At 44.1% G+C, this 22,250-nt stretch overlaps 1 protein-coding gene and 1 long non-coding RNA gene across 2 annotated transcripts; one reads left to right on the top strand and one right to left on the bottom strand.

Moving 5' to 3' along the window:
- Positions 1-18,171: 18,171 nt before the first annotated feature.
- Positions 18,172-18,855, bottom strand: LOC125533849 (uncharacterized). Its single transcript, XM_048697182.2, has one exon. The coding sequence runs from the start codon at positions 18,731-18,733 to the stop codon at positions 18,419-18,421; it is 315 nt and encodes a 104-aa protein (XP_048553139.1). The 5' UTR covers positions 18,734-18,855; the 3' UTR covers positions 18,172-18,418.
- A 723-nt stretch (positions 18,856-19,578) lies between these two features.
- Positions 19,579-20,754, top strand: LOC125533851 (uncharacterized). Its single transcript, XR_015615200.1, has 2 exons — positions 19,579-20,184; positions 20,352-20,754. It is a non-coding gene; the product is annotated as an uncharacterized LOC125533851 (long non-coding RNA).
- The last annotated feature ends 1,496 nt before the right edge of the window (positions 20,755-22,250 follow it).

Genomic DNA, 22,250 nt, shown 5'->3' with positions numbered 1-22,250 from the left:
ACAAGCATGGCAAAAGTGCAAAAGATATCAGGTTCACAGACTTAGTGAAAATAACATGTCAAGAATTAACATCAGGAAGCAATGTTTAGAGCAAGATAACAACATGCTACAGGAACATATCATGAAAAGCAAGGCATGGCATGAAACTACTCAAAGCATATAACAAAAGTCCCTTACTGGCCATAAGCCAAAAGGGGTCTGAAAATACAATGGCACCCATGTAAACATAGCAAGTTTCGTTAACAGATTCAGACTTAGCAGAAAACTGGACATGGCAAAAACAGAGTTATGTAGGCATGTTTGCGAGCTCGATGCACTCACCACAAGGCATTGCATGACAAACTAAGCATACACCCAGCAAGAAGACATGATCAATAAACTAACCATGGCAAGAACAATCACATAGCATGCATGGATCAACTACAACAACCTCGGCAAAATTGGTTAACACGTAAACAATCTGCCAGGAACATTTTATAGCAAAAGTAGAGCAAGATTAAGTCATGCTAGGTTACTCCATAATTGCAAACAAAGACACGGATGGATAGAGCAGAACAATATCTCCAAATCATCCTCACTAAACATGCTCAAAATAGGCATGGATCACTCTGTAGCAACAAGAATATATGGCATAAAAATAACATCAGGGAAATGACTTAGAAGAATTTTAAGTCCCTGAAATCAGCAACATCACGAGAGCTACTTTGCATGCTTGTGCTAGTCACCACATTGGTCACAAAAATACATGGCATACACCCCTGTAAAGATGGCATGGCATAGCCCAAAACACATGTAGGGCTCAAGATCATAGGAGGCACACATTAAACATGGCAAAAATGACAAATGACCATAATCTGATAAGAGACAGACACTAATATTACATAGCACTCTTGCAACAGCATTTAGGGCATCAAGATGAAATCAAATGAACTTGGTGCAATGTAATGAAATGAAGTGCACATCCAGACGAACAATTTGGTATGCTACACATGCGAAACGAAGCTACGGATGCAAAGTTATGATGCGATGAAGTTGCCTAAAAATATTAGGGACTTAGAAGAAAAACAAAAGTCAACCCTCTCCTCTCAGATCCAGATCCGAGGCGCGTAGATCGAGGATCGCTGGGGCTTCGTCGGGAACTTGCGGGACTCCGGGAAGAAGAGGCCAGGGCGCGGCTTGCCGGAGCGGAACTTGTCGGACTCCTCTCGCCGGCGACGAGGAGCGGGGGAGGCGACGAGGTGGCCGCGGGCGGCGGAGCTGGTGCGGGGCGGCGCGGCGAGGCCGGCGCAGGGCGGTGCGGCGGACCGGTGGGCGGCGGGCCGACGCTCGGTCAGCGGGCGAAGCGGTAGGCGGCGGCGTGCGGCGACTGGGCCTCGGGGGCCCGCTGCGGGCCGGGCGGGCCGGTGCTGGAGGTGGCGAAGTGGGGCTCGCGGCTCGGCGAATGAGGAGGTGCCACGTGGCGGCAGCGCGGTGGTGCGGACGTGTCCGGCCCGATCTGGACGCGTCTGGCGGCGGGAGGAGGAAGAGGCTAGGGTTAGGGGTGGAATTGATCCGGGATTTTGGGGGGAGGCACCTATTTATACATAGAAGGAGCTAGGAGGCTCCAAATTGAGCATGGTTTTCGGCCACGTGATCGTGATCGAACGATCGAGAGGATGGATGGGGTTTAGGTGGGTTTTGGGTCACTTTGGAGAGGTGTTGGGCTGCAACACACATGAGGCCTTTACGGTTCCTCGGTTAACCGTTGGAGTATCAAACGAAGTCCAAATGGCACGAAACTTGACAGGCGGTCTACTGGTAGTATACCAAGGCCGCTTGGCAAGTCTCGGTCCAATCCAAGAACTTTTAACACCCGCACACGAAAAGAGGTAAAAGGAGATGTCGGAGGACATAGGAGCGCTGGAATGCAAAACGGACAACGGGGAAAATGCTCGGATGCATGAGACGAACACGTATGCAAATGCGATGCACATGATGACATGATATCAGATGCATGACATGGACAAAAGCAAAAATGAAGACAAAACCCAACCATGAGGGAATATCATAACTTAGTGCCGAAAATGGCAAGAGTTGGAATACAAATATGGCAAGTTACATACGGGGCGTTACACTATTTAAATGCAATTCCTTTAGAACCCTCCTATCACACGTGTCATTAAGGAGCATAGAGAGCGCCTCTGCAACAAAAAGGAACAAGTATGCAGATAAAGGATCTCCCTGTCTGAGCCTCCGAGAAGGAGAAAATGGCTGCAACAATTGACCATTAAACCGCACGGCAAATTTGACCTAAGTACCACACATCATAATCCAGTTAACCCATCGCTACGCAAAACCCAAAGCCCCCATCATACATTGGAAAAATTGCCAACCCACACGATCATAGGATTTGGCAAGGTCCAACTTATAAGCACAATATTCCTTCTTAAATCTTTGAGTGTACTTAACGAGTGCATACATTCAAAAGCTATGAGAGCATTATCAGAGATTAACCTTCCCAGAATAAATGCACTTTGAGTAGGGGATATCATACCATCAACTAGTGGTCGCACCCTGTTTATAAGACACTTGGAGATAATCTTGTAGATAACATTGCACAAAATGATTGGCCTAAAATCTTTAATTGAATGGGATTCTTAATCTTCAGGATGAGAACAATAGTTGTATTATTAATCCCCTCCGGCATAATTGCAGAAATAAAAAATTGTTGTGGCTATGCAGCGGGCCAAATAAGAGGCCCTCTAGCGCAGTCCGTGGGCATGCCCACGACCGTTTAAGGGGTCGGTTTTGCCAAGTCCGGCCGTAGATGCTCTAAGAGCATCTAAAGCCGGTCGCCTCAAACTCGCCTCAAATGCCCGGGCTGACTGGCACCCCTCTTATCCAGCCCAAATATGGGGCGGAGACGGGGGCGCCCGGGCACGCCCGCCACTTCGGACCCGACAGCCTGACCCCACCCTAGATTGCACCAAATCCACCAAACCATTCCTCCTCCTCCCGCCGCCCTCCAACCTTTCCCGTGCTCGGACCCTCGCCGTCCTCCACCCTTGCTCCCAATCCTCACCGCAGGTCCCGATCCGCCGTCAGAGATGTTGTCCAGCCTGGCCCACACCATCGCGATGGAGATGTAGTCCACCTCGTCCATCGACGGGGTCACTTCATTGGCTGCGACTTGCAAGGCGGAGAACGTCGCTCGGAAGTTGCGGCGACGCCGGTAGCGAGAGAGGGAGCTGGCAGCGGCGGCGCAGGGAGGTTTGAACATGCTGGAGCAGCTGTCTCCTTCGTCACACCTGGATCCCCGCACCCTGATGACTCACAAGTATATGGGATCAATTGTAGCCTTTTCGATAAGTAAGAGTGTCGAACCCAACGAGGAGCGAAAGGAAATGACAAGTGGTTTTCAGCAAGGTAATGTCTGCAAGTGCTGAAATTGTAAGTAACAGAGTAGTTTGATAGCAAGATAATTTGTAGCGAGCAAGTAACGATAATAGTAACAAAAGTGCAACAAGGTAACCCAATCCTTTTGAGGCAAAGGACAGGCCAAAATGATCTCTTATAATAAGCAAAACGTTCTTGAGGGTACACGGCAATTTCATCTAGTCACTTTCATCATGTTGGTTCGATTCGTGTTCGCTAGTTTGATAATTTGATATGTGGGTGGGTCGGTGCTTAGGTGTGGTTCTTACTTGAACAAACCTCCTACTTATGATTAACCACCTCACAAGCATCCGCAACTGCGAGAAAAGTATTAAGAATAAATTCTAATCATAGCATTAAACTTTTAGATCCAATTTGCCCTTACGGAATAGCGCATAAGCTAGGGTTTAAGCTTCTATCACTCTCGGAACCCATCATCTAATTACTACTCCACAATGCATTCCCTTAGGCCCAAATATGGTGAAGTGTCATGTAGTCGACATTCACATGACACCACTAAGGGAATCACATACATACTATCAAAATATCAAACACATATCAAGTTCACATGATTACTTGCAACAAGATTTCTCGCGTGACCTCAAGAACAAAAGTAACTACTCACAAATGATAATCATGCTCAAGATCAGAGGGGTATTAAATAGCATATTGGATCTGAACATATAATCTTCCACCAAATAAACCATATAGTAATCAACTACAAGATGTAATCAACACTACCGGTCATCCACAAGCACCAATCTATAGTTCCGGTACCAAGATTGAACACAAGATATGAACTAGGGTTTGAGATGAGATGGTGCTATTGAATATGTTGATGGAGATTGCTCTCCCCAAGATGGGAGAGTTGTTGGTGATGATGATGATGGTGATTTCCCCCTGCGGGAGGGAAGTTCCCCCGCCGGGATCGCTCCACCGGAGGGCAAAAGGGCTCCTGCCCAAGTTCTGCCTCGAGACGGTGGCGCTCCGTCCCAAAAGTACTCTCCTTATTTTTTTTCTAGGTCAAAATGACTTATATACCAGAAGATGGGCACCGGACGTGGGCTGGGCTGAGCACAACCCACCAGGGCGTGCCTGGGGGGCCAGGCACACCATGGTATCTTGTGCTCACTAGGTAGCCCCCCTTCGGTGGATATTTGCTCCAGTATTTCTTATTTATTCCATAAAAATTCCTCGTGAAGTTTTAGCTCATTTGGAGTTGTGCAGTATAGGTGGCCCGGCATAGCTTTTCCAGATCCATATTTCCAGCTACCGGAATTCTTCCTCTTTGTGTGAACCTTGCATATTATGAGAGAAAAGGCATTAGAATTGCTCCAAAAAGCATTATTATGCATAAAAAAATTATAAATATCAATAGGTAAACATGATGCAAAATGGACATACCAACTCCCCAAAGCTTAGACCTCGTTTGTCCTCAAGCGAAAACCAAAATCGAAAAACATGTCCACATGCTTAGAGAGAAAGGTGTCGATAAAAACAAAATACGGACATAGAAGCATCATGTAAGTTATTATAACAGAAACAAACTTAAACATAAAACTTTTATCATAGACTTCTCATGAATAAGTAACAATTCATCACACCATCGAAGTATAAAGTATTAACTCTATTGGAAACCAACAAACTATGTTCTCAGTCAACTTTGCAACTACAATTCATCATCTTTTCAGGAAGGGTCATGTATCGAAGCCTTTAGGCAAGTCCACATACTCAACCATCTTATAGTCTTCTATGATTTCTAACACTCATCGCATACACATGAGCAAAACGTTTCAACCAGACACATAGAAAGATAGGGGCTTATAATTTCACTCCGTATTCACCTCAAGGGTGATGTCAACAATAATAACTCATGCTACCCACATCCAACTGGATATATGTGCCTAGATCTTTCCTCACCACATGATGCTTTCCAAAAGAGAAAATAAAAAGGAAAAGAGAGAAAACTTGACTCTTTGCATAAAAGTAAATACATGAAAGTAAAAGGTAGGCCCTTTGCAGAGGGAAGCAGAGGTTGCCATGCGCTTTTTGTTTGTATGCTCAACCCCTTAGTGCAAGAGAACGTCACGTTATATTGCCCCTTATGATATCAAACCTTTATTATGAAGTCTGTCGCTTTTATTCTTTGCTATCACAAGTTCGTACAACGCTTAATTTTCTCTTACACTAAATGATCTAACACTTTTAGAAGCAATTTTTATTGCCTTTTTGCACCGATGACAACTTACTTGAAGGATCTTACTCAATCCTTAGGTAGGTATGGTGGACTCTTGAAAATAAGATTTGGGTTTAAGGGTTTTTGGATGCACAAGTAGTATCTCTACTTGGTGCAGAATTTTTGGCTAGCAAAGATGGGGGGCAAGCACTACATGTTGAAAGATCTATGACAATATAACTTCTATGTAAATATGAACAAACATAAATCATCACGTTGTCTTCCTTGTCCAACGTCAATTTTGGCTTATAATATTTTGATGGGGGCTCACAATCACAAAAGATTTCCAAGATAGTGTATTTGTATGTGAGTCTTTTCTTCCCTTATTAATTCTTTCATGAATTGCATCATTGACCAATGCTATGTTTGTCAATCTCCAATAAAATTTTCTACTTATACTTTTCCTTATGTGTGTTATTACCTACCATAAGATTAGCATATGATCTTTTTCATTTATTTCCTTTCTTTTTATTGCAACATGAAAGTAAAGAAAGCAAAACTCAAAGTAAAATTTATTATATATCTCGCACATGATTACAAAGATAGATCACTATGCAAACTCTCAAAAAGAAAGGGTCGAACTAAACTTTTATTCATCTGAAGCAAAAGATAACTATGGATTGAACTAAGATGTAAAGGCAAAAGATAGTGGAGGTGATACGATACCGAGGCACCTCCCCCAGGCTTGGCATAAGCCACGGGGAGTGCCAATACCAGATACTCAATTTTCTTCTGGTGATGAAGAAGGAGGTGGTGGTGAGATAACTCCCAATATATCCATGAGTGCCTCCTTCAAGCCTTCAATCTCACGAAGGGCCTTGTGAAGCAACTCAATGTTTTTCTCCACTTCAGCCATAATATGTTTATTCCCCGCCCCCAATAACTTGTTCCTGCATCACTTTCTCTTGGACGAGATATGTCCCAATTGGACGGTATGTGCACACGAGGAGTATTCTCGAACCCATAATTGTGAATCAAACTGTGAAAATTGTTATGATGTAACCTGTGTAAAGGCCTCCTTGGCGGGAGTCCTTCGTGCACTTCCGGGCTCTCTTGATTGTTTGATGATTTCATGGCTTGATGAGGATTAGGAAAAGTGGAGATTCCAGCCAGTGTGCCCCTTTCGGAACCCGGAGGGTGAACTCCAAGAGAGTTTCCTTCATCTTCCTCCATGGCAACTTCCTCAACTTCCTCTCCCCGTAGCTCCCCCTATGGCAACCAAGCATCACCCTCTTCGTGGCTGGAGAAGGGAAAATCCATGGTACTTGGCCTGACAGATCTGACAGAAAACAACAAGAAAAGAAAGCATGAGATTTCTCCGTGATACGGTGGTTAATAGGTTCGGGGGGTATATAAAGATTTTTTTTATCTTGGGAAACAAGCAAATGGAAGAAAAACGGAGTCTGGAAGGTACCCGAGGTGGCCACAACCCTCTTGGGCACGCCAGGCGCGCCCCGGTGTCTTGTGCCCACCAGGGTCACCTTCCTGGTAGCTTCTTATTTTCCTAATTTTTTTATATTCCAAAACGGACAAAAAATATTTTTGCAGATTTTTCGGAGTCCGTTTACTTACCGTATCACGTACCTCCTCTTTTTCACGATTCTAGAGTGTTTTGGAAGGTTTCTTTTATGTGTTCTTTAGGTGTCATAGTTTGGATAATATTTCTTTCAACATTAATGGTCGTACCCGAGATATAGTGTTTTATTCATTGCCCATTAACAACCTTTGGGTTAGTGCCTTTGGCATTATTTATTTTGATAACTCCAGACCGATAAACCTCCTCGATAATATAGGGTCCTTCCCATTTGGAGAGGAGTATTCCTGCAAAGAATCTGAAACGAGAGTTGTACAAAAGAACATATTCTCCAACTTTGAACTCACGCTTTTGGATTCTTTTATCATGCCATCTTTTAACGTTTTCTTTAAATAATTTGGCATTTTCATAAGCTTGGGTTCTCCATTCATCTAATGAGCTAATATCAAATAACCTCTTCTCACCAACAAGTTTGAAATCATAGTTGAGTTCTTTGATTGCCCAATATGCTTTATGTTCTAACTCAAGAGGCGACAAGCTTTTCCATAAACCATTTTATAAGGAGACATACGCATATGATTTTGATATGTTGTTCTATAAGCCCAAAGAGCATCATCTAATTTCTTAGACCAATTCTTCCAGGACCTATTGACAGTCTTTTGAAAAATTAATTTTATTTCTCTATTGCTAAGTTCAACTTGACCACTAGACTGAGGATGATAGGGTGATGCAATTCTATGGTTAACATCATACTTGGCAAGCATTTTACGGAAAGCGCCATGAATAAAGTGCGAACCACCATCAGTCATTAAATATCTAGGGACTCCAAACCTTGGGAAAGTAACTTCCTTAAGCATTTTAATAGAGGTGTTGTGATCAACACTACTAGTTGGAATAGCTTCTACCAACTTAGTAACATAATCAACATCAACCAAAATATGAGTATACCCATTAGAGGAAGGAAAAGGTCCCATGTAATCAAATCCCCAAACATCAAATGGTTCAAAAGCAAGTGAATAATTAATAGGCATTTCTTGACGCTTACCGATATTACCTATTCTTTGACATTCATCACAAGATAAGACAAACTTACGAGCATCCTTGAAGAGAGTAGGCCAATAAAACCCAGATTGCAATACCTTATGAGAAGTTCTGTCTCCCGCATGATGTCCTCCATAAGCCTCGGAGTGAAATTTCATGAAACAAGTAGCTAGCAAATCCAAATTGGAACTAGCTCAATTCGCAGAGTGACAAGCCTTTGCACAATTTGCCTTTGCACAATTTGCCTCTGCTCTTGATAAAACAAGTCAGAATCAATTGGCAAGGGGCCGACGATTAAGGGAATTGCTTAAATAATCCCAGGCAAATCCTCTCCCAGTGGAAGAGCAGATAGCTACTATTTATACCGGAACAAGAGGATATCTTGATTCATTAGAAATTGAACAGGTAAAGAAATAGTTCAATCACCCAAGAATCGTCGAAATCCCCTCGAAATGGAGAGCGGCGCAAGTCTCACACTCTTTCTCTCACTCTCTATCCTTTGTCTTTCAAATTTTCCCCTCGTGGCTGATACAGTGAAATATTATTATGTAAGGGAGCTGATCCACAGGATTCAATGGTGAATTCTGATTTCCCCACAGACTAAACCAAAGGAGAAGAATAGAATAATTCACTGGTGCAGGCGGAGCAGCAAACCTTCGTAGAAAAGGGAGAGGGTATACCTAGAAATGATGAAATCAACCAGGACTGCCTTGCTAATTGAATAAAGGAAGATGCGGAGTAGTTTCTGAACAGAACAATGAGAGTCCCGAACAATGGGATAATGGAGCTTCCCGTCTATGAACTAATTGCTAGACTATATCGTATCGAGCTCAAAGGTTTATGCAACTTATCTATCAAAACACACTTCTTTATTTCGAGATAGCGCATTCCACACTTCTTTACTTCGCTATAGAAGTAGGATCCCGGCCCACAATACAATCAGTAGTTTACTTAACTGATATAAAGAGTTTCCCCTTCCTCCCCTACTATCAATTGACAATACATAAATGATTTGTGGTTAGTGTTGGGTAGTCGGGCCCCCTAGAATTCAAGTGCTTCTTATCAATTCAGTACGCCCTTAACGGATCCCCGTGCTTTATCTCCATTGGTTGGAGCAAGACCCTTGTCCTATCTTTTCTTTATAGAGAAATAGAAATGATGGTTGCCCCTCGTTGCACTGACCAATGATAACTCGGAAGAGAGAAAGACTTCTATAACTTTCCAATGATATCTAGAGGGCACTACGAACTCCAGACATACTTTACTTGACCACCCTACTTTGCTTTGTCCCTATTAGGCGGAATCAATACTTACTTTCAATTGGTAGAGAGGAAGAAGAGAACTGACACTAGTAATAGGTTGATGACTTCTCTTAATAGAACTGACACTAGTAATAGGTTGATGACTTCTCTGACTTAATAGCTGGCCGACTTCTCTTCATGGATCACCGTTCTATATAGTTAGGCGCAGCATCGCGTTTAACCACCTATCCCTATTCCCTCAATCGATACCGTCCAACTATCCTTGGCACAACAGCATACTTCTCGTTAGGGACAATAGTTCCTATACTTAACTAACCTATGTGCGCAATCACTGTTTGACACATCATTCTTTCTGCTTTTCGTTCTTGACGACTCTGTTTGATGGAGCCTGACCTTGAACTAGCTTTTTGCAACACAAACCACTATCTTTACTTTCCTTTAGCAATAGTATCTAACTATCAATTCATAAGAGTCAAACGGGTGGGTCCATCCCATCTATCGACAGGTCCTCATACCGGATCTGGGAAACAAGCAATACTCGCCACAATTCCTTAATGAAAAACAGACCTATCTTCTCTTGAAAGATTGTCCTTTCCTCACTTGCTATTGTGATATCAATGAAAGAAAGCTGGATACTGACTTCTTCCCAAGAGCTCTATCAGCCCTGAATTTCTTAGCCATACGACTCTTCCTTAGTTTCCTAATGCTGGTGGCCCTAGCTAGTGGTGAGACGGGGCATATACTATTCTCGGTCTTATAACGAAGAGGTTGCCAAGTTTGAACCAAACACTGTACTTGATCTCTTGCCCTACCACAAACAAGTCTCTTCCCCCGAGTCCTAGTAGACTAGTCCAAGTAGTCCGGGACAATAGGGTCCCGTCTCTTCGCTGACCCCTGGCACACAATCACTATAAGACAAAGCAAGACAAACCTCTCTTATCCTTCTCGGCTAGAGGATTTGTCCTTGTTCATGCTCAGGTACACAACGTCTAATAATACCATCTACTCCTTCTTTATAAAGATGTGGGTCATCCTAGAAGTAATGTCTTAAATCATAGAAGATTTTTTATTTTGTTGGTATGTGAAACTAGGTGGTAAATATTTAGCAACAATGTAATTAGCATAGTCAGCATACCAAGGAGTGTTATGAGAAACATTTATTGTAGCTAACTATTCATCAGGGAAACTATCATCAAATAGGTAGTGGGTCATCAAGGACATTCTCCAACCTAGACAAGTTATCAGCCATAGGGTTCTCTGCTCCTTTTCTATCAGTGATATGCAAATCAAATTCTTGTAGCAAGAGAACCCAATGAATAAGTCTAGGTTTAGCATCTTTCTTTTACATAAGATATTTTATAGTAGCATGATCGGTGTGAACAATAACTTTAGAGTCAACAATGTAAGATCTAAATTTATCACAAGCAAACACCACTGCTAGAAATTCTTTTTTAGTAGTAGCATAATTTCGTTGTGCACTGCCTAGAGTTTTACTAGCATAATGAATAACATTTAGTTTCTTATCAACTCTTTGTCCTAGAACAGTACCAACAACATAATCACTAGCATCACACATAATTTAAAAATGCAAGTTCCAATCAGGTGGTTGAACAATAGGTGCAAAAATTAAGGCTTTCTTGAGTGTTTCAAAGGCTTCTAAACAATCATCATAAAAAACAAAAGGAATATCCTTTTGCAAAATATTTGTAAGAGTCCTAGAAATTTTAGAAAAGTCTTTGATAAATCTCCTATAGAAACTAGCATGACCAAGGAAACTACGAATACCTTTGATATCTTTAGGACATGGCATTTTATCAATTGCATCAACCTTATATTTTTCCACCTCAATACCTCTTTAAGAAATTTAATTGCCCAAAACAATACCTTCATTGACCATAAAGTGGCACTTCTCCCAATTCAAGACAAGATTTGTTTGCTCACATCTCTGCAAAACTCGATCAAGATGCTTAAACAATCATCAAAAGACTTCCCATAAACAGAAAAGTCATCCATGAAAACCCTCAACAACCTTTTCACAAAAGTCAGAGAACATAGCAGTCATGCATCTTTGAAAGGTAGCAGGTGCATTACATAAACCAAAAGGCATACGTCTATAAGCATAAGTTCCAAAAGGACAAGTAAAAGTGATCTTTTCTTGATCAGGTTGAGAAACAGGTATTTGTGAAAAACCAAAATATCCATCAAGAAAGCAAAAATGTGTGTGCTTAGATAATTTTCTATCATTTTATCAATAAAAGGCAGAGGGTAATGATATTTTCTAGTTGCTTTGTTTAGTTTTTTAAAATCAATTACCATTCTATAGCTTGTAACAATTCTTTCTGGAATAAGTTCATTCTTATCATTAGGAACAACAGTAATACCTTCCTTCTTATAGACACAATGAACAGGACTTACCCATCTACTATCAGCTATAGGATAGATTATACCTGCTTCCAGAAGTTTTAATATTTCCGTTCTTACCACTTCTTTCATCCTCAGATTTAACCGACGTTGGTGATCAACAAGGGGTTTAGCATCTGGCTCCATATTAATCTTGTGCTGACATAGAGTGGGACTAATGCCCTTAAGATCATCAAGAGTATATCCAATAGCAGCTCGGTGCTTCCTTAGAACTTTCAATAATCTTTCTTCTTCATGTTCTGAAAGGTTAGCACTAATAATAACATGATATATCTTCTTCTCATCAAGATAAGCATATTTCAAAGTGTCTGGCAATTGTTCTAATTCAAACACAGGATCACCTTTAGGTGGAGGAGGACCTCCTAGAGTTTCAATAGGCAAATTATGTTTAAGCAGAGGACGTTGTTCAAATAAAATCTTATCTATTTCATTTCTTTCATGCATATGTAAATCATTTTCATGGTCTAGCAAATATTGTTCTAATGGATCAGTAGGAGGTACATCAATAGAAGCAAGACCAAATATTTCATCCTCACTAGGCAATTCTTTTTTATAAGGATTTCTACTAAACATGGAAAAATTAAACTCATGAGACTCATCACCAAAACTAACACCGACAGTTTGTTTCTCACAATCTATTTTAGCATTAACGGTGTCCAAGAAAGGTCTACCAAAGATAATGGGACAAAAGTCATCTTGTGGGGAACCAAGAACAAGAAAATCAGTAGGGTATTTTATTTTCCCACACAAGACTTCAACATCTCTAACAATCCCAAGTGGTGTGATGGTGTCTCTATTAGCAAGTTCAATAGTAACATATATGTCTTCTATTTCAGCGGGTGCTATGTCATTCATAATTTCTTGATATAAGGTAAAAGGAATAGCACTCACGCTAGCACCTATGTCACATAAACCATGATAATAGTGATCTCCTATTTTAACTGAGACAATGAGCACGCCAATGGGTCTATGTTTATCCTTTTTATCTGGTTTGGCAATTCTAGCAGCTTCATCACAGAAGTAAATAACATGCCCATCTATATTTTCATCCATGAGATCCTTAAACATAGCAACACTAGGTTCTACCTTGATTTGTTCAGCTGGCTTAGGTGTTCTAGTATAACTTTTGTTGACCACATTTGAAACTTTAGCATGTTCCTTCATCCTAATAGGGAAAGGTGGTTTCTCAATATAAGCAGTAGGAACTACTGGATCAACATTATAAATTATAGATTCATCTTTAGCTATTACCGGTTCTTTAATTTCTTCTTTAATAGGTGAGTGATATTTAAACCACTTCTCCTTAGGGAGATCAACATGGGTAGAAAAAGATTGACAAAATAAGGCTACTATCTCAAAGTCAAGTCCATATTTAGTGCTATACTTTTGAAAAGCATCAGTATTCATAAACGATTTAACACAATCAAACTTAAGCATAATACCTGACTCTTACCTTCGTTGAGTTCCCAATCTTCAGAGTTGCATTTAATTCTCTCTAAAAGATCCCAGCGGAATTCAATAGACTTCTTCATAAAAGAACCAGCACAAGAAGTATCAAGCATGGATCGATCATTATGAGAAAGCCGAGCATAAAAATTCTGAATAATAATTTCTCTTGAGAGCTCATGATTGGGGAATGAATATAACATTGAATTAAGCCTCCTCCAAGCTAGAGCGATACTTTCTCCTTCACGAGGCCAAAAATTATATATATAATTCCGATCACGATGAACTAGATGCATAGGATATTTTTTTGGTGAAACTCCAATTTCAATCGATTCTAGTTCCAAGATCCAATATCACGCATAGCCTATACCATGCCAATGCTTTTCCATTCAAAGATAAAGGGAAAACCTTCTTCTTAACTTCATCTCCGGGTAAACCTGCAAGCTTGAATAATCCACAAATTTCTTCCATATATATCATATGCATATCAGGATGTTCGGTTCCATCTCCTGCATAAGGATTAGCTAGCAGTTGTTCTATCATACTCGAAGGAATTTCATATTCAATATTTTTAGTAGGTGCAGTAGGTTGAGGGGTAACTAATTGTGGTTCCGGTCAAGGTGAAGATACACCGAACAAACCCCTCAAAGCATTGTTTTCCGTAGTAACAAGTGACAATAAATTTCAGCACGTAGTAATAATTTTTCCTTACCAATTTCCACTTACCAAGAGCGCTTCACTCCCCAGCAACGGCGCCAGAAAATAGCCTTGATGACCCACAAGTATATGGAATCAATTGCAGACTTTTCGATAAGTAAGAGTGTCAAACCCAATGAGGAGCAGAAGGAAATGACAAGTGGTTTTCAGCAAGGTAATGTCTGCAAGTGCTGACATTGTAAGTAACAGAGTAGTTTGATAGCAAGATAATTTGTAGCGAGCAAGTAACAATAATAGTAAGAAAAGTGCAGCAAGGTAGCCCAATCCTTTTGAGGCAAAGGACAGGCCAAAACGGTCTCTTATAATAAGCAAAGCGTTCTTGAGGGTACATGGGAATTTCATCTAGTCACTTTCATCATGTTGGTTCGATTCGTGTTCGCTACTTTGATAATTTGATATGTGGGTGGATCGGTGCTTAGGTGATCTTCTTACTTGAACAAACCTCCTACTTATGATTAACCCCCTCGCAAGAATCCGCAACTACGAGAAAAGTATTAAGAATAAATTCTAACCATAGCATTAAACTTTTGGATCCAATCGGTCCCTTACGGAATAGCGCATAAACTAGGGTTTAAGATTCTGGCACTCTCGCAACCCATCATCTAATTACTACCCCACAATGCATTCCCTTAGGCCCAAATATGGTGAATTGTCATGTAGTTGACGTTCACATGACACCACCAAGGGAATCACAACATACATACTATCAAAATATCGAACACATATCAAGTTCACATGATTACTTGCAACAAGATTTCTCCCGTGACCTCAAGAACAAAAGTAAGTACTCACAAATGATAATCATGCTCAAGATCATAGGGGTATTAAATAGCATATTGGATCTAAACATATAATCTGCCACCAAATAAACCATATAGTAATCATTTACAAGATGTAATCAACACTACTAGTCACCCACAAGCACCAATCTATAGTTCTGGCACCAAGATTGAACACAAGAGATGAACTAGGGTTTGAGATGAGATGGTGCTGTTGAAGATGTCGATGGAGATTACCCTCCCCAAGATGGGAGAGTTGTTGGTGATGATGATGACGATGGTTTCCCCCTCCGAGAGGGAAGTTCCCTGGACGGGATCGCTCCGCCGGAGGGCAAAAGTGCTCATGCCCAAGTTCCGCCTCGAGATGGCGGTGCTCCGTCCCGAAAGTCCTCTCCTTATTGTTTTTCTAGGTCAAAATGACTTATATACCAGAAGATGGGCACCGGAGGTGGGCTAGGCTGAGCACAACCCACCAGGGCGCGCCTGGGGGGCCAGGCGCGCCCTGGTGTCTTGTGCTCACCACGTGGCCCCCTCCGGTGGTTATTTGCTCCAGTATTTATTATTTATTCCATAAAAATTCCTCATGAAGTTTCATCTCATTTGGAGTTGTGCAAAATAGGTGGCCTGACGTAGCTTTTTCAGGTCCAGATTTCAAGCTGCCGGAATTCTCCCCCTTTGTGTGAACATTGCATATTATGAGAGAAAAGGCATTAAAATTACTCCAAAAAGGATTATTATGCATAAAACATTATAAATAATAGTAGGTAAACATGATGCAAAATGGACGTATCACACCCCTTCCATCCGACCCCATTGGGACATAGGAGGATTCGACGGTCGGCTGGGCCATTCTGGAGAGCTTTCGACCCACGCAGATGCCGATGGTCGACATATGTGACTTGCCACGACTCATTCGGACGTGGATGAGCACGGGCACCGGCAGTGCCTGGGCTGCCCTCGACATGTTCGACGGAATGACCAAACAAGAGTCAGTGCATTTTCTTTGCTCCCGTCCGATCAAATTTTTGCATAGACCACTAGTTCATTTCGCACATGATGAATGCTTGCAAACCATAATCATGTAGGAGGCGTTCTTATCGAACATGATCAATGACAATGAAGATCCCACCAAAATGGAGTATGAATTGGAGGCCAGCACCACATTTGAAGTTGGGACAACATCTGATCCCAATCCGAGCAAGAAGAAGATGACCAAGACACTGAAGGCAAGAGGTCCGGCATTCTCAAGATTTGAGGACATCTTGTTGGTCAAAGCTTGGTTGGCCACAACAATGGATCCAATATGTGGCACCGAGCAAAAGGGGAACACCTATTGGACGAAGATTTGGAAGGAGTATGACGAACAAAAGGAGTATGTGGAGCCGCATCCTATCGTGTCCACCTGCAATGTGGCATCTCTCCAACATCGTTGGGGGATCATTCAAGGGGAAGTGAACAAGTACGCCGGCTACTACTCACAAGTGACCAAATGCCCCCAAAGTGGGATGGGAGTCACAACTCACTTAAGCTCAATTGCTTCATCTTGTCGCCATTTGCATATGCTTATGTGTTTGCATTCTCGTGCTCATACATATGTTGTTTGCTAGACGGCGGTGGTGGCCACTTTGTATCATGAGGTGGAGAAGAAGCATTTGCTTTTAGCCATTGTTGGGTCATATTGAATGGCAAGCAGAAGTGGAACCAACTTGTGGCCGACCTCAAGTCGGGCAAGAAGAGGAATGATGGCTCAAACTCCAACCAATCAATTGGGTTTGACGACGAAGATGAAGAGGTTGTCGTGACGATGGAAAAGCCACCGTGTCAAAGGATAACTGCCAAGTCATTAGAAACAAGTGGGAGAAGGCACGTGTCGCCTGTGATGCCGCGGCTACCAAAATGTCGTCCACATGGACGGGCATTTTTTTGGTGAGAGAGAACAAGGAGGAGAGGTACAAGCTCATGTTGAATGCGCAAAATAAAAGAATGGAGTGGGACCGGAAGAGGGCGGAGAAGAAGCTCGAAATTGAGAGGGAGAAGATCGAGTTGGAGAAGCAACAAGCGGCGATCAAATGGGAACTTGAGAAGGCCAAGACATTTGGCGACATAAAGCCTGAGAAGGAGAGGTTGCAACTCGCATGGGGCGCGGAAGATGCGAGGATCATGTTAGCAGACGAAACCCTCTTAGATGAGCACGCGAATAAGTGGCTTGCAGACAAGAAGCTGGAGATCAACGATCATAGGAAGTACGAGGCGGCGAGGGCGGCTGCAGCCCGGATGCAGAAGAAGTAGGCAACCTGGATGCAGGCAGAGCAGGCAGCCCGGATGCAGCTAGAGCAAGACGAGCATGACGCATTCCACCTGGAGCACGACGCATTCCGCTCGGAGCAGGTGCCCGACCAGTGATTCGAGGCCATCCATCACATTCGGACATTGATTTCATTTTTGGTTTGTTAAACTACGATTTGCTTTACTTTGTTTCGAACTTTGAAATTCGGACAATTTATATCATATGATTGACGTGCATGAATTACATGGATTTGAGGATCAAAATTTACGATATGTAAATGTGTGAGGCAATATTTGAGAGGTGTCTAATCAGTATCCGCGGACGCGTCCAGATGCGTCTGCGGGCCAGATTTGCGAGTCCGTGTTCTAATTGCGTGTTGATGCGTGTTTATGATATTTTCTCCCAAGTTGCGTGTTGATGCGTTATCCATAGATTTCCGTGAGAATATTCCCTCCGAAAGCTAAGCTACAATTAGTAGCAAACACACCCCAATAAAAAGGCATATCCGTCATACTATCTCTTTCCCTTTTCCAACAGAAGCAGGCGCTCAAATATCAAATAATTCGATTAAGACAACAAATAAAAGTCGACAATGGTACCGGCAAAAGGATCCCACGGAGCAACGTACACTGTTTATAATAATGCCCAGACACGACTCTGCAAGATATCAACAAGCCAACAAAGTAGTACTATTCACTATTCAGCAACTTATTTGACGTGCAATGAGCTACTCCTTCCGTTTCTAAATATATGTCTTTTTAAAATTTTGCAATATGATATAGACTTAGTTTAGAGTGTAGATTCACTCATTTTGCTCCGTATATAATATATATTGAAATTTCTAAAAAAACTTATATTTAGAAGCAAAGGGAGTATTTAGCTTAAACTGCTACGATTAAGTCTAAAGCTGAGATAAGTACCACATGAAATGATCCCAACTTGATGCACATTTGGAGCGTAGAAATTTAATCAGGAGGAACTTGTTCCGAATCTCTGATGACCAAACAGACATGCACTGACTGGCTCCTATGCAGTTCATCACAACCCATGCTGTTTTTTCTTTCTTTCGGAAGAACACCACAAGAATATTTACACCCGCGAATAAAAACGAAAACTACTTGCGTCACCCGCATGACATGTAGTACATGTACATTTATCCGAAAATACGTGGATTAAATAAAGCCTTTTTACCACTCAAAGGGGGGCACAAAGGCGCCGAGAAGTGGCAAAAGGGATCCTCCGTATGCCACCGGGGCGCCGAGAAGTGGCGCGTCGTCATGCTCATGCCCGCCTGGGCGAGCAGGCGTTGCGGGCGGGCGCGAACCTGGCCGTGAAGTCCGGCTCGTGGAGCTCGAGGCTGCTGTCGTCGAAGTTCTGCGCGTAGCTCAGCGGGTCGTAGTTGAGCCCGCCGGCGCCGAGGATGGAGCGGCCGTGCCGCGCCCTCCGCCGCGCCAGGAAAAGGTGCCGGAGCCTGTGCCACAGCGCCGCCAGGCCGAAGCGGCCCCAGCAGGACGCCATCGGCGCCCGGTGGCCCGCGCCCGCCTCGCACTCCTCCTCCTCCTCCATCGCCGGCAGCCTCCCCGGCGAGGCCCACATGGCAGGCAGCCTCTCGCCGACCAGCAGAGCGGGAGAGAGAGAGAAGGGGGAGGGAGGAGGAGTGCTGGAGTGAGCTGTGCGTTGATGGTTGGTTGGTCTGGCCGACTTGGTAGCTGAGGCGGACGGCCCGGGAAGGGGGGTGGGGTGGGGTCGTGGGATGCGATGTCGACGGCCGCGATGGGTGGGAGGTGGCGCGACAGGTGCGTGGTGAGGCGTGTTCCCTCCCGTTCGGTTTGCAGTTTGGCGCATTCCGTCGTAGTGCCAGCGCTCTTCTCGTGGGGGTCACCGTCCTTTTCAGATTCGGAATGCGAGCGACGTGTTTTCCGCTGCCGTGTGCAAACTTACTGTAATGGGGTGAGTTTCTGTTTGGATTTTAATGTGTTACTTGGCGTGATGCATTTTCTGGCCGTACATTTGCTGAGCAAAGTTGCACTGCTAGCCGACTTGGGGCTTTAAGACCTTGCCGTTTGGATCCGTAAATTTGGCGACAGATGGAGCCCCTGATGAATGGCAATTGGCAAATGGTTTGTTCAGCTTATGCAAGGTTTGAGATGCAATAGGTGGAGCAAGTTCAATCAAGATCATTACAAAGTTCCCCCGGAAAAAAAAGATCGTTACAAAGTTGCTTGCAAACAGGCTGCAAAATCATTACTTAATCTTGTGCACATCAACTAGCGGATCCAGGAATTCAACTTGGTAAACGTTTACAGCCGGACGACCGGCTAACTTTTGGGCCGGTCGCGCGCGGCGCGTCTGTGTGGACCCACGTCCAAATGTACCACGCACTACTCTCTGGCTTCCGTTCTTATCCGCTTCGCTCTTATCTCTTCCCATCATGGTTTTTTTTTCTTTTTCTCTCTCCCATCGTTTCCCATCTCTCTCAAGCCATTGATGGGGGCACCTTTCCTTCGATCTGCCGGCTTGGTTCTCTGACGAGCTCCTCTTCCACTATAACCCTCTTATCCAACCCAAGCTCCTCCATTCTCCTCCCTCCTTTCCTCCCATCTCATCAGCCCACTCCTTTTTCGCTGCGTGCTTCAAGCGTTGGAGGAACAGATGCAGAGCCCAGCCACCGTCTCTGGAAACGGCGAGCCCAGGCGACACCGGTGATGCGACCGGCTCCGCGGGCTGCTACAACTGACTTCGCGTGGTGCTACAACCAGCACGCGGGGAGCTGGAACCGGCTGCTCCAGAGCTGCGACGGCACGCCGCCGTTTGCTGGAACCGACACTGCGGGGAGCTACAACCAGCTTATCAATAGCTGCAACCAGCAGTCTGCGGTGCTACAACCAACAGAGGCGGTGGGGAAGAGAGGTATTTTTGCTGGAACCATGAGCTGATTTTGCTACAACCATGCAATTTTTTTGCTGGAACCAACAATGGGACCAGCACAACGGGGAGCTGCATAGGTTGCTTTTGCTGGAACTATAGTTATTCTTTGCTGGAACAAGGTAATTTTTTGCTTCAAGCGATTTACTTGATTTGTTATTTGCTCAGGTCGTTTTGCTGGAGACCGCAATTTTTTTTGCTGGAACCAGTTTTTGATTTTGCTACAACTGACCATCGGAGTTCTTTTTTGGGCTGAGATATGTTTTTTCGCTGGTATCCGATGGTGTAGGTCCACGACGATGGCGAGCTGCGTGCTATGTTGGGGGGCGAGAGTTGCTGGAACCGGCGTTTGGCTGAGCTACATCCGGCAGGGGTGGTGTAGGAGCGACGGCGAGATGAGGAAGGCATCTGGCGATGGAGAAGTCAAGTTGTGGAGAGAGGCGGCGGTGATCCGGCGAGCGAGCGGAGATTCGGCGGGTCATGTCCCCCGTCCATGGCGCTCGCGCCCCTGTGCGTGCTCCCGTGATTTGTAGGGGGAAGAAAAGTAAACGGCATGGTGGGACGAAAGGGTCCTGTATCTAACGGCTAAAAGCGGTTTCATCCGATGTCCCGGGTCCGACCGGCCCAAATTTGGGCCGGCGGACCGACGCCTAATAGTGCCCATTCAACTTTGGGTGTTCAATTTTTTTTCACGCGAAGAGCATCTCCAACAGAAGATGAAAATTTGAAGATGTAAAAATTTACATCTCCAAAAAGTGCTTTTTGCATCTTCAAAAAAGGGTCAACTCCAACAAATGATGCAAAACGAAGATATAAAAGAGCAATTCTAATAGAAGATGCAAACTAGAGATGTAAAACCGACCGCCAGCCGTGCAGCTGCTGTTCAGCCGCATTTGCACATTGAATTTTCATAATTCTACAAACAAAAGTAGATCATCAACTTCACATTCTATTGGAATCGACAATTAGAACAACAAACAAGTCCACAAACAATTTTTTTTACCTTTGCGACATATCGTCGAACACGTTGGATGCGGTTGCCGTCGGCGCGACCACTCTTCCTCCATGGCCAGCTGTGGCGGCGGCCGGTGGCGGAGGTGGATGCGGAACTCTGTGGCCGAAGGAGGACGCCAAGGTCGGTGGCGGCTGTGAATTGCCCGCCGCAGCCGCGTCCCCCTTCGAAATTTTGGCCGGCCGAGGTTGGTTCGCCACTGGGTTGCGGCCCCTCGCCGCCATCCACTTCACGCCTCCACCGCGTGGCTTGGAGGCCTGCTGCTTCTTTGCAGGCGCCTCCGTCGCGACGTCGACCCGCTGGGGTGGGCCAAATCCGGGGCGGCGATATGGAGGCGGACGCCGGATTGGGGAAAGTTGGCGCGGCGGCGGCGGCCACGGGGAGGTGGGTCAGGGCACCAGCGACGAAGTCGGAGAAGGTGGCGGGGCCGTCGGCGTCGGCCATGGTGGTGGTGGACGGGGGGGGGGGGGCGGAGGCGGACGAGCGGCGGTCGCGCGGAAACGAAAAGAAACGGCAGTTGGCGGTTGACATGCGGCTATCCTTTTTACATATCTAGTCGGCGGAGATGCAAATTTACAATGGAAGGTGTTGGATTTTACATCTCCGAGAGGTGGCGATATTTTTTTACATCTACATCATCTATTGAAAAGATGTTTTTGAACTTGAAGATGTAAAAGATAGTTATTTTTGTATCTACATCTTCTATTGGAGATGCTCTAACAGAGGTGGCCTCATTTAGTTGGCGATCAGAAGTGGCCTCATTCAGTTGGAAATCAACCAAAGCAAATGAGGCAATCAGATCTTCACTCTATAAAATGAGCCACTTCTGTCTAGGAACTCTCTCTCTAAATCCAAACAAAGCTACACATTCAGTTAGGAATTTCTATTTCAGATTGGTTTTAGCCTCGCCGCTTGTCTGCGTGTGGGTAGTCTCGCGTGCGTGGGCAGCGAGCAGAAGTGGTTGATCCCTTCTCCAGGGCTAGTGGGCTACTGGCCTGCTGTCGTGCTGCCGATAAGCTTGTTGGTCACATAGGCATGTACCCTAGTATTTCTGCCATATAACTATACATAGTATATGGACTTTTTTGCAGATAATTTTTGGTGTACATCTGTACACCCCTGACCCAAGCTGGATCCGCCTAGTTTGGTGTATATCTAGACAAGATGGATCCGCCG

This window comes from Triticum urartu, chromosome 2A, assembly GCF_056163025.1.
Source record: "Triticum urartu cultivar PI428250 chromosome 2A, HENAU_Tu73, whole genome shotgun sequence".
NCBI lineage: Eukaryota > Viridiplantae > Streptophyta > Magnoliopsida > Poales > Poaceae > Triticum > Triticum urartu.
The sequence above is the reverse complement of the archived record's forward strand: the minus strand, read 5'-3'. Positions and strand labels throughout refer to the sequence as shown.

What these genes read in the sequence shown, in the direction of transcription:
- LOC125533849 (XM_048697182.2), bottom strand. Translation starts at nt 18,733, where the DNA reads ATGTGGGCCTCGCCGGGGAGGCTGCCGGCGATGGAGGAGGAGGAGGAG.